General features: G+C 34.9%; 1 protein-coding gene across 1 annotated transcript; it reads left to right on the top strand.

Annotated features, from left to right (window-relative positions):
- Positions 1 to 6,600: 6,600 nt before the first annotated feature.
- LOC105255759 (zinc finger protein 2) lies at positions 6,601 to 10,760 on the top strand. The gene is made up of 4 exons (XM_011265231.3): positions 6,601 to 7,380; positions 7,434 to 8,928; positions 9,425 to 9,584; positions 9,887 to 10,760. The coding sequence occupies exons 2-4, from the start codon at positions 7,538 to 7,540 to the stop codon at positions 10,520 to 10,522; spliced, it is 2,187 nt and encodes a 728-aa protein (XP_011263533.1). The 5' UTR covers positions 6,601 to 7,380; positions 7,434 to 7,537; the 3' UTR covers positions 10,523 to 10,760.
- The last annotated feature ends 3,361 nt before the right edge of the window (positions 10,761 to 14,121 follow it).

Raw genomic sequence — 14,121 nt, forward strand, 5'->3', positions numbered from 1 at the left:
CTGTATATGTACCCTGTTTAGGATTGGAGCTCGTTTTTTTCTGGAGAACATCGATGACCCTCTCTCCCTCATTAGGCGATCATCTTTTAATTAAGCCAGGAAAAAGGAACGCCGCCGGCGCCAGCCTCTTATATCATTGTAGAAACTATCACCGTGTCTCAGCGATTGAGTAAACGGACTAATGTGTGTTACAAGTTCGGAAAATTTATTCTCTATTAGCAGCGAATGACAAAGGTTCGCCTCGGGTTATTTAAGAGTATTGCTTAATGACTAATTGCCTAGCCATTTTATTGAAGAGTCGTATATCTACATTTCTATCGTATAAAAATGTTAAATGCTTTTAAATGTTGAAAATTTTTAAAGAGAATACCCAGCAAACGTCAAGTAACTTTTGTATAATTATTAGTTGTAATTTTCTACTCAACAATATAACTGTTACATGTTATGTAACAGTTACATATAACTGTTACATGTTATGTAATAGTTACATATAACTGTTACATAACATGTTAATAACTGTTAATAACTGTTATTTGGTGTTTGCTGGGTATATGTATATGCAATATTAATTAACCCAGCAAATACCAAGTAATATTTATATAATTGTTAGTTGTAATTTCCCACTTAACAATATAATTGTTATATGTTATGTAACTGTTATTTGGTGTTTGCTGGGTATATATGCAATATTAATTAACCCAGCAAATACCAAGTAATATTTATATTGCTGGGTATATATGCAATATTAATTAACCCAACAAATACCAAGTAATATTTATATAATTATTAGTTATAATTTTCCACTCAACAATATAACTGTTACATGTAACAGTTACATATAACTGTTACATGTTATGTAACTGTTATTTGGTGTTTGCTGGGTATAGGTATATGCAATATTAATTAACCCAGCAAACATCAAGTAATATTTATATAATTGTTAGTTGTAATTTCCCACTCAACAATATAATTGTTATATGTTATGTAACTGTTATTTGGTGTTTACTGAGTATATATGCAATATTAATCAACCCAGCAAACATCAAGTAACAGTTATATAATTGTTAGTTATAATTTTCCACTCAACAATATAACTGTTACATGTTATGTAACAGTTACATATGACTGTTACATGTTATGTAACTGTTATTTGGTGTTTGCTGGGTATATATGCAATATTAATCAACCCAGCAAACACTAAGTAACAGTAACAGTAATATAATTGTTAGTTAATTTCTCACTCAACAATATAACTGTTATTTAACACATAACAGTTATATAACATATAACAGTTATATAACTGTTACTCGGTTTACTGGGAATATTATATATCATAGATTATCGATGAAAAATTCTTCATACGAGATAAAAAAATTCCGTCGATACTTTCACGTGTCCCGAATCACTGTAATTTGCCTGTCAGTATAATAATTAACAGCATCGCGGGCAATCGTCGGTCGCGATCTATTTCGTCGCGAACAACGATATGTGACGAATGTTAAAATCCCGTTGTTGAAATCATCGGATCGCGACGTAGGAGAGATAGCGACGTCATCGATGGTCCCTTGGTAGCGGGAAGACATAATTGATACGTACAAATCACCCTGCTGCTGACGCGAGGAGGACGAAAACCAGGGATGGGTGCATGGATGTACCGAGAAGGGACGATCGACGAACGGTTGTTTGACGGCACCTCCCCCTCCCCCTTCCCCCCCGGTTCCCCTTTTTCACCCTCTGCCCCCTCCTACCACTGACGCACTACGTGAAGCTACGGTATCGCATTCACGGTCCACTGCCTCAGGATTCGGGTCTCCACCCCGCGCGTTTCTCTGCGCACCGACTCTTTCTTGTAAAAAGAGAGAATACAGAGGATACACCAACCCTCGTCGGCGATCCGTAACCCCCGATCGTCAGAATCGAAGGTATTGCACAACGAAACGTACTTAGCCAACCGCTACATAAATAACGCATCTGCCCGTTGCACTTCGCTGCTGTATATACGTACGCTTTAAGCGGCTATGCATTTTTCGGTTCGTTGGAAATAGCGTTACGTTGTTTAATTTAAATGCAATCGAAAATTGTTAATTCTATCTACCTTGCGTCGCTGTTTTATAGATTAGAGACTTAATGCGTATAATAATTACAATAATGATTAAAGTTCAGAATACATTAACATTATACTCATACAACACAGAAAATTGCAGCAATGTTGTTACAATGTCGCAGCAATATTATAATGTTGCTACAATATTGCTGCAATGTTCTGTGCTGTATGGGTATAGTTATAAAGAAATTACTGAAGAAATCTGATACAACACAGAAAATTGCAGCAATATTGCAGCAATATTGGTACAATGTCGCAGCAATATTATAATGTTGCTACAATATTGCTGCAATGTTCTGTGCTGTATGGGTATACTTATAAAAAAAATTACTGAAAAAATCTGATACAACACAGAGAATTGTAACAATATTGCTACAATGTCGCAGCAATATTATAATGTTGCTACAATATTGCTGCAATGTTCTGTGCTGTATGGGTATAGTTATAAAAAAAATTACTAAAGAAATCTGATACAACACAGAAAATTGCAGCAATATTGCTACAATGTCGCAGCAATATTATAATGTTGCTACCATTTTGCTTCTGTGCTGTATGGGTATAGTTATAAAAAAAATTACTGAAGAAATCTGATTTCATGTTTGTTGACGAAAAAAATTAATATCAATCTAATCAATGAGATCTGCATAAAAAAATTTCCCACGTGGAAAGAGTTACGTTATAATACGCGTAAAAAGTTGTACATTATTCCTCGCCTTGTTACATACATTAAAGTAATGATGAACTTTGATCGAGAATTTAATATAAGATAGATTTTGTGGAAACAAGGCACATCGATAGATAGATTATGAGATGAATGTTGGAGATTATTCCAATTCATACTGTGACACAGAGATGATTCAGATATCGCGCAGCTTATATCATTCGGCGTCATGTTTGCTTTCGCACTTGAAGCCAGGCATCAAATGCATGTATAATCCGTATTATCTAATAAATAACAAGTATTTTAAAAATATTCTTTTTTGTATAATATGATAAATATACATGTGCATTTTTCTCTAAATAAAATATTATAATTATCATAGCACAGATACATATATATGTGTATATTTATTTATGTATTATATATATTTTTTTATAATTTTATATAAAAGGGACACGCTGTATATATTTATATAAATTTTTTTCAAAATAATCATATTAATAGATAATTATAATTATTTAATAATTATTTATTATTAAATGATTATAATTATCTATTATTATAGTTATTTTGAAAAAATTCATATAAATATATACAGGGTGTCCCTTTTTAAAGTTTCCACTAGAATATTTCTTCAAAAAAGCAATGTTCAGGAAAAAAATGTTTTAGACAAAAGTTGTAGAGTTTTAAAAGTTCTATAGAATGGTCATATCTGTTTGATCTCGAGTGGAGGGGTCAAGGTCATATGGAATTCAACTTTGTTTTTTTAAATGGAACTCCCTATTTTTCTCTGCATATTCTTGTAGCTTATCTCGAGAGCTTTCCAAAACACCATAATAAAGTATTTTTTAAAGTATTTTTTGTCAAGTACTTTTCGAGTTACGAGACTTGAAATAATTTCTTAAATTTACACCATAAAAAAACATATGTCATATTTGATACGTGTTTATTCGACACCATGTTATATATATTTTAGCGCGCGTTAGAATGTGATAGATGGGATAGACGCGACAAGAGATTCTTATTCTAACAAGCATGCATTGGCTTTTTGCCAGGCCGTGATGCCGGACCATTAACGAGCGGGCATTGCTTATCAGTTGCTGAGTTCGCGCTACCGCGCCGTCCGATGACCAGCCGTCCGATGAAACTGTTTCTCTGTCCTCGTATCAACTTGGAGAGACCTCTGCCGTCTCATAACTCGTCGTCGGATACCGGCTGTAAATGATGAAAACGATCGGCGTTGATCGATCTATCTTCTATCCCTGCTCTATTGGTATCTCTGTCGTACCTATTGGTCGATCGTACAGCCCGATTATCTATCATTTTATCCTTGTCGACGTTTTTATTAATTACAAGCATCGCACGCTATTCGATTCATCGCATTATTATGAAATATGTATGTAATTTTTTTTCTCACGGAGATTAATTAACATTTTTTCCTTATCGATGATAAGCGTAATAATAATCAGCGTGTGGGCTGATAGTGTCCTCGACATATTCACGCGCCTTTCGCATACATACATATCCCAGCAAACACCAAGTAACAGTTATATAATTGTTAGTTGTAATTTTCCACTCAACAATATGTAACTGTTACATAACATGTAACAGTTATATTATGCTAAAGTCACAAGTAAGATTTATATAACTATTAGTTGTAATTTCCTACTCAACAATATAACTGTTATGTAACAGTTACATAACATGTAGCAGTTATATTGCTGAGTGGGAAATTACAACTAATTGTTCTATAAATAATTCTATAAATTGTTCTATAAATTACTTGGTGTTTGCTGGGTAAACTAGTAAGTCATTTTCAATAAACACCAAATAACAGTTATATAACTGTTTGTTATAATTCCCCACTCAACAATATAATTGTTATATAATAGTTACATAACATGTAACTGTTATATTGTTGAATGGGAAATTACAACTAACAATAATATAAATATTATTTGGTGTTTGCTGGGTTAATTAATATTGCATATATACCCAGCAAACATCAAATAACAGTTATATAACATGTAACAGTTATATTGTTAAGTGGGAAATTACAATTAATTGTTATATAAATGTTACTTGTAACTTTAGCATAATACATTCGTAAAATAACAAGAAAAACATTAATTAAAAATTAATGTTTTTCTTTAATGTTTTAATACATTAATGAAAAATTAATGTTTTAATACATTCGTAAAATAACAAGAAAAACATTAATTAAAAATTAATGTTTTTCTTGTTATTTTACGAATGTATTATGCTAAAGTTACAAGTAACATTTATATAACAATTAATTGTAATTTCCCACTTAACAATATAACTGTTACATGTTATATAACTGTTATTTGATGTTTGCTGGGTATATATGCAATATTAATCAAAAATTAAAAGCAAGATACAATTGCAAGTTGCAGATTCATACAGCACAAAACATTGCAGCAATATTGCCGCAATATTGCTGCAATGTTCTGTGCTGTACGGGTAGTGTATTTATTTAAAAAATAGAATTATATATTCTCAGCAAACACATATAACAACATATAACAGCATATATAACAGTTACATAACATATGTTTGGCGGGAATTTGCGGAGTCCGAAGCGAGGAGCGAGCCGAAATTCAAATATGGCGGAAAAAAGTATCGGAAGCTTTATTTAAAAAATAGAATTATATATTCTCAGTAAATACATATATAACAAATATATAACAGTTACATAACATGTTATATTGTTGAGTGGGAAATTACAACTAACAATTATATAAATTAATAATAATTATATATTATATTATATTATATTATATTATATTATATTATATTATATTATATTATATTATATTATATTATATTATATTATATTATATTATATTATATTATATAATTACATAATATTATATAATATTATATATAATTATATAATAATGATATATTATATAATTATATAATTATATTATAATTATAATTATAATTATATAATAATTATATAATTATATTATATTATTAAATTATATAATAATGTATATTATATAATTATATAATAATGATAATAATTATATAATTATACAAATTTTAATTGGTGTTTGCTGGGTTGATATATAGGTTTTCCTTTCCATTATTTTGCGTATAAATTCTAATCCCATTATTTATTCGAAATGTCAAAGTGTCACGTGGCACCTGTCAAAATTACCCATAACGCAATTGCAAGTTGGAGCGAGACGTATGTTCGGCGGGAAATTCGCGGAGTCCGAAGCTAGGCGCGAGCCGAGATTCAAATATGGTGGAAAAAAGTATCGGAAGCTTTATTTAAAAAATAGAATTATATATTCCCAGCAAATATATATTCAGTTATATAACAGTTATATAACAGTTACATAATATGTAACAGTTATATTGTTGAGTGGGAAATTACAACTATATAAATTATATAAATTATATAAATTAATAATAATTATATAATTATATAATAATTATATATTATATTATATTATATTATATAATTAAATAATAATAATAATAATTATATAATTATACAAATTTTACTTAGTGTTTGCTGGGTTAATATATAGATTTTCCTTTCCATTATTTTACGTATAAATTCTAATCCCATTATTTATTCGAAATGTCAAAGTGTCACGTGGCACCTGTCAAAATTACCCATTACGCAATTGCAAGTTGGAATCGGAGCGAGACGTACGTTCGGCGGGAAATTCGCGGAGTCCGAAGCTAGGCGCGTGCCGAGATTCAAATATGGCGGAAAAAAGTGTCGGAAGCGCCGTGGGTCGGCGAAGAGCGAAAAGTGCTGCCATCACGGAAGCGCTCGGCGACGCTATCGGCGGCTCCGCTCCCTCCAAAATTGCGCATACATTGGCAACATTGTTTTTTGGTAGTTTACAAATAAAATGGCCGATTGTGAGGCTAGTTTGGTACGGACGATAAAATATGCAATTATGTAAAATTAATGACCATCGGGCGTGCGTGCGTGTTGGTAATAACCGAGCAACGTGAGCGGGAAACGCGGAAAAAGTGCGCGGGGCGCGAGCGAGAGTGTGGGAGTGTCGCGGGAGGAAGGTGGAGGTTGTCTTCCGAGGACCCAGTGGACGCCGCGGCAGCGAGGGACGAGTGTAACGAGCGTGGTCGTTGCCTCGCGATCTCCAACACACTGAAGTGGGCCGTCAGTCTGAGCGCGGTGTGCTTTTTTCTATTGGCGCAGGCACCGGCGCGGCAACAATACGAAAGGCCGAGTCTCGGGATCCACGGAAACACGGAGCTGTCGTTCCTGCTCCGATATTACGGCGATGCTCCGATCGCCCCGTCACGCATAAGGAGCCCTCCTTCAGGACGCGTCATCTCCCGGGGCCCGCGTCGCGATCCCAAGATCGTCGAGAGCGCCTCGGGAGCACGCTCGATCACTCTGGTCCGATGATAAGTTCGCGGTATTAACCACCTTGCAGGCCTCCCTGTAGATCTATGTTGGCCGAATAGCCGGGGACGCGAGGAGTTGGCGGGTTGTAATTGTTGAGTCTCCACTTTACGGCCCGGTCTCTGACAGATATGACAGCTGTATTTGACACTCGAGATACTGGACACTGATACCCGAGATACTGGAGTGTAACGGGTACGTTTATTTAGAACCTCTCAAAATATTTCCTACGGATCAGTTTGTTGTAGTGGAAAGGGTCGGCGCGGAAGATGCATTGGTAGAAACGGAGGAGGTGCCGGCAACCAGTACCGCGTCGAACCAGACTAACCCATCCATTACAACACTGACGAATATGTGTACTACTCCTGGCAATGCGGGTGCAGGATTCGGTGGGTACTCTTGGTCTTTTAGCGGGCCAGGGACCGAGACCCGGGAGAATGCCCAGAGCGAACTCGCGACGAACATCAGTTATGCCGTCAACAACAATCAGGATCAAGGATCCAGTCAGAAGATACAGGTTGACATCAAGCCGGCGAAGGTCGCAGCCACCACTCACCGTCGTCCAATGTTTGCGATGAACGAAGGTTGCCAGCAAACACCCACTACGCATCATGGCCATACAGCGGGAGCGCATAATCAAACAACTCATGGTACTCATGTTCGCACTAAAAAGCATCACGACGTATTTTCATTAACGTGTGACAAAGGCGGTTGCAATTGCGACGCGGCACATCCCACACCTCCACCCTCCCTGTTCTCAAACACCTTAGTTTTTACAACAGCCGATAAGCATGCCATGAGCAAGCACTTCATGACACCACTTGGACCAATACAGCTTACGGCGGAAGAGTGCAATGAAATTTTAATGAAGAGAGCAGCCGCTGCGTCTAATCAAGCCAGCACGGCGAACAATGTGGCGACGAGTCAGACGGACAGTACCGCCCATTTCGGGCACGTTCTGACCCATGTGAATACGACGCAGATCGAGACCAAGGTCAAACAGCAGCAGGATATGGGGAGTCAGGTCCGGGTGCCCAAGGAACGACCCTACTCCTGCTCCGAATGCGGGAAGTCCTTTCTATTGAAGCATCATCTTACGACGCACGCGAGGGTGCACACCGGGGAACGGCCACACATTTGCGTTCATTGCGGCAAGAGTTTTGCGCACAAACATTGTCTTCATACGCATCTGCTACTGCACAGCGCCGAGAGACCGTATCAATGTCGCGAATGTAAAAAGTCCTTTACATTGAAACACCATCTTGTAACACACACTCGCGTACACACCCGGGAACGGCCGTTCGTTTGTCAGGAATGCGGAAGGGCATTCCCTCTAAAACGTCACCTGGTGACGCATAGTAAGTTTCATTCGGGGGAGAGACCTTACGTCTGCGAGGAGTGTGGGGAATCATTTTCCCAAAAGGATCATCTTACTATGCATTCACGCTTCCATGGCAGTCTACATCCGTTTGTTTGCCATGATTGTGGTGCAACTTTCCAGAGGAAGTTCGAGCTGGTTAATCATGGCCGGCTGCATGGCAGAGTTCCACACTCGTGTTCCGCCTGTGGAAAGGAATTTCTGCAGAAGAGAACACTTTTAGCTCACATGCGCTTACATACCGGTGAAACACCCTATGCTTGCACTGTTTGCGGAGAAGCATTTCCTCGAAAGGCAGATCTGGTCGCTCACTCAAAGATTCATAATAACAATACAAATGCCGATGAGAAGTCTCTTACGTGCAGGTGAGACATCATATCAGTAATCACACCAGTTTATTAATTTTATTTTTCAAAATATGTAATAATAAATCATTCTTTTAGAGTCTATTTACAATGATTAATATCAGTATACCTTTGACAATCACTGTAGGATGTATCACATGTCCAAGAAAAGTTGTATACTTTGAATATAGAATTCAAAATGTACGGTACAATGCTGCGAGTTGATATATGGATACATATTTTGATACAAAATTTATAATAGAACCAGATCAAATCCTCTCAATTGCAGTTTTTTACTTAAGAAAGTCGAAAAGAAATATTAAAAAGTATCTTTTAAAATGTATGCGTGTACCTGTTGAGCAAAGCAAAATGAATCCCGAGTTTTATAGTTGAGCAAGAAAAAAAACGTAATTCTCAAATATGTGTTTATTGTATGAACATACATAGAATATACATATATTTTATCTCATTTTTGAAGAAATAAACATCAATTCCTAATGAATAATTATCATTTCAGGGAGTGTGGACTAGATTTCCCGAATCGAGAAGCTCTAAATTTACACCAAAGGTTACATACTGGTGATCGAACACTCGTAACGGACCTTTGTGGACTAGCGGCCGCCTTCCAGCAAACTCCGGCACATTTTCTTACCCCAAACACTCCAACGACTCATCAGGTAATGACCAGATCGTCTCTACAATTAAGATACGTTTACCAGAGGGAGATATTTCAAGATATGTAGATTTTAACTTAATTTTTGTAATGAAAATTTCGTCTAGAAAGCAATCACGTTATTATTTGATATTAAATGTACGCTAATTTTGTCTTAAAAAGAGTATTACTTATACTTCTCCCAAAAAGAAATGCTATTTGTTCAATTCTTGTCTCGCGAGTAAAGATATTTTATTGCGGAACTAGAAAGCATTATGCGCGTTCAAAGCGTAAAACATGTAAATGATAAATAAAATATGTACACAGATGAACGGACCGATAGGAACGCCTGGTGTTAGTCATATGCACGGCGCAACTCAAACGTCACCGCCAGTGGGAACAGGGCCGAAACCTAAACCACACATTTGTCCTGATTGTGGTCGCGGTTTTGCACAGAAGCACGGTTTGTCGCAGCACCAACGACGCCACACAGACGGCAGTTGTCACATAAGATCCCATGTATGTGACAAATGCGGCAAAGCTTTCTTCCAAAAGAACCATTTGTTACTACATCAGCGTCAACATATGGATCCGCCACCTAGTATACTTAGACAGCAACAAAGGCAAGCCGCCCAAGCTGCTGCTCAGCAAGCACAGCAGCAACAACAGCAGCAACAAGCGCAACAACAGCAACAACAGGTCCAGCAGCAGCAACAAGTGCAACAGCAACAAGTGCAGCAGCAGCAACCGCAGCAGCAGCAAACAATGACCGTCGATACGAAAACGATTCAACTGCAAGCAATACAGCAACAAGTACAACAACAGGTACAGCAACAGGTGCAGCAGCAGCAGCAACAGCAGCAGCAGCAGCAACAACAGCAGCAGCAGCAGCAACAACAAACGCAGCAGCAGCAAGCATGTTCCGTGGACGCTAAAGCAATACAGTTGAATGTCACCATGTGAGACGGTATAAAGACGAAGGACTGGAGAGTCCTTGAAACAATAGCACTCCCAAATGCGCACCCCGCTGCCACCCTCTGCACGCACTTCTCTTGTACTAACAATATACATTAGATATATATTTATTATCTCTAGATCCAAGTACGGAATAATCGATTTTATTACAAGAGTATATAAGAATATACAAAGTATACATACTATATTCTAATTAATATAAGGCTTGTAACAAGAAAATAAAAATAACCACATATTAGTGTTTTACATATACTTTATAAATATACAAATATAAAAATAAATATATATAAATATATAAATATATACTCTAGATATGTAAAATGAGACTAAACAAATTAGTTGCCTTAACGAGAAGAAGAATTTTAATGAACATATTAACATATTGTTTGGTGATTTTTTCATTTACTTTTATTTAGTAGGACATCACTTTATAAGAAAGTACATATTAAATAAATCAAGATATAAAGAAAAAAAATAAGTTCGCCGTGTATCGCTGCTTTGTTGTTTATCCTTCTTCATACATTTGTACGATGGATAATTTGTGTATGAAACAGAGAAAAAGAAAGGGGAAGAGAGATTCTGTAAACGATTTTCGGCGAAGAGAAAGAGGGTGGCAGATAATGCGCATTTACGAAGCATTTTTAAAGCTTAGATTTATCCAAGATAGCATTTTAGTCCCGCGCAATTTATATTTTTACGTTAAAGGATACGAGCGAACTGCTTGTTAAATTTTAGAAATACGTAAGAATCCCGGTTTTATAAAATCCAAATATCAATAAATGGATGTAAATGTTTTTTCGTGAGAAATTAACGCGATTCTCGTACCGGCGGCATATACGATATGTATACATTATAAACATGAGACTAATAACGTATATCAGTTTTACATCAATCATGGACGGTATGTTTGAGAAAATATCGCAAAAAATTATACATGCATATTCAGGGTGGCCCCGAACGTTCCGGCCAGATTTTGAGATCTTATAGGAAATTTAATTCTGAACAAAAAATTTCCTATAAACATGGGTCGAAAAATGCTTCCTGAAAAAGTTATCGCTCAAAAACCTCTGATGAAGGAAGAGCAAAAGATGAAAAGAAAATGAAACTAAATAAATTTCTTGAAAAACGTCTTTATTCATTTTCTACTATTACGTGTTATTACTAAAATATTAGTTGAAAAAGAAAAAAAAATTATTTTATTTTCATAAGAGAAAAAGATTTTTATTTTTTATCTTTATCGTTTTTTTCAAGAAATTTATTTTATTTGTTTATAGGAAATTTTTTCTTCAGAATTAAATTTCCTATAAGATCTCGAAGTCTGGCTGGAACGTTCGGCGCCACCCTGTATATATTATATATATAAACAAGTTGAAAGATTGGTACATGTACTATCGATGCATGTAAAAAAAATCTTTGTAACGCGCGTTTAGAATCGCGGAAATTGCACTTTTAATTGAAATATTTCTTTATCGCGATAAAAAAGTGCGCGTCGAGGCAGATACATGAGATTGCTTAGCGGGCTCTTTTAGCAAAATGCAAATTTCATTTCTTTGTCAGCAGGTATATAACTGATAGATTAGCTAGAACAATCGGAAGAAATACGAATAAAGGTTTCCTACATAGTTTTAAAATACGCATCTATCTCTTTTTTTTCGAAAGCAACGTAAAGTGCTGCTGATGTGTATCGATATTCGTATATATGTGAAGGGACTGCGAGGCTTTTATAGTGAGAGTCTTATCTATCTGTGCCAGTTTTTCTAATCATTTCTACAGTGACACTCAAACAAAAATTATGAAAATTAATCGATATATTTTACATATTTTTACATTTTTATTTTACATATCTTTTCTTTTTTTTTTAGTTAAACTTTTGCGTTCCCTACATTTTGGTTACAAACTTATTGAACAATTTGAGAAGTTCCAGAATACTGTGGACATCACATCGATATGTAAGTAAAGTAAGTACATATCGCGCAATAATATAATGGAGGTATGTCAGATTGATTAAGAAGTTTGTGCGTTTTTCTTTCATTGTATCATATTAGTGTAAGAGCTAAACACAAAAGATGCGTAAAGGATTAATACAATTTTGTCATTAATCTAGTATTTTGGAAATCTGAGAGATATGTTTATACAAATATATATTATTTGCCATGTTTTATACAAAGAGCATACCAGAATTGGCGCAAGAATTAATATGCATCGTTTCTTGTCATATAAAGTCGACTGATCGAGATCAAAAGGATCATAATTTATTACAATTTATTATTAATTTTATACAATTTTGGAGATCATTGTTTATACAAACGTTGCAACGTTGCAAATTTCAATTTCATAATCTCGAGCTTAAATTCGCTGTTAAAGACTACTTTAAATCGAATAATGTATGATATTATTTATTTTTCTTAATTTCTATAATTTTATTTATTTTTCTGTTTAATGTATAATATTTTTTATTTTTACCTCTCACAAGTTTAATTCGCAAAATATCTTCGTTTTAGCCAGATTATATAATTATTGACGTTTCTTCAATTGAAGGATGAAAAATTGGCCACGTTTCCCTCAGAATTAAACCGTTAAATGCGCATCTTTCGTCGATTCTGGAATGTGAGGGGATAATATAATAATGTGCGAATGAAAAAAAAAATTAATCAAAATAGTAGGATTAATCTTGAAGAGATTGCTAAGCGTCAAATAAACTTTCTTTTACGAGAAAAGCCGTATGTAACAAAACTATTTTCAATAATTATCTACATTGAATTGGTGAAATTTGTTTAAATATTTACAAGAATAATATCTCGGAGACGTATCTATCATTATATATAGATATATATATCGATAGAAATCTTGTTTACATTTACATTTTCTAAAATAAAAGAGAAGCTAAAGTATAAGCAAATATATATATATATATATTCATTTTTTTGAAATTCAAACACCAAATAACATTTATATAGGGTGTCCCAAAACTCATAACCAATCTTTCAAAGACAGATTCCTGGGATCATTTGGAGACGATTTTTCCTCAACGAAAATATCGAGGCACTAATAATTTTCGAATTATAATGATTGGAAATAAGGGTTTTTTCGTAAGCTAAGCTTTGTCGAAATAAAATATTAACAAAACCACATTCTTCAATTAATTTTAAATAGAGTTTACTTTAGTCGAGTTTTAATTTAAGGCTCAATTCAAAGATATATGCAAACATGCAAAAAATGATGGCCTCCATCGACATTTTCGCCGGGGAAAAATCGTCTCCAAATAATCCCAGGAATCTATCCTTGAAAGATTGATTATAAGTTTTGGGACACCCTGTATAATCGTTAGATGTAATTTCCCACTCGACAATAAAACCGTTACATGTATCATCGAGTGGGAAATTACATCTAACAATTATATAAATGTTACTCGGATGTTTGCTGGGAAACATTTAATTACGTGATTGAAGAAAAGAGGAGAAAATGAAGAACACATTTTTTTTTAAATGAAACGTGCAAATTTAAATATACACAAACTAAACGTACGAGAAATTCACTCGAGAGTCAATTTGAAGGAAAGTATAACTCTTGCGTAGAACTGCGGAGAA

Source organism: Camponotus floridanus, unplaced genomic scaffold (assembly GCF_003227725.1).
Source record: "Camponotus floridanus strain SB8 unplaced genomic scaffold, Cflo_v7.5 scaffold32, whole genome shotgun sequence".
NCBI lineage: Eukaryota > Metazoa > Arthropoda > Insecta > Hymenoptera > Formicidae > Camponotus > Camponotus floridanus.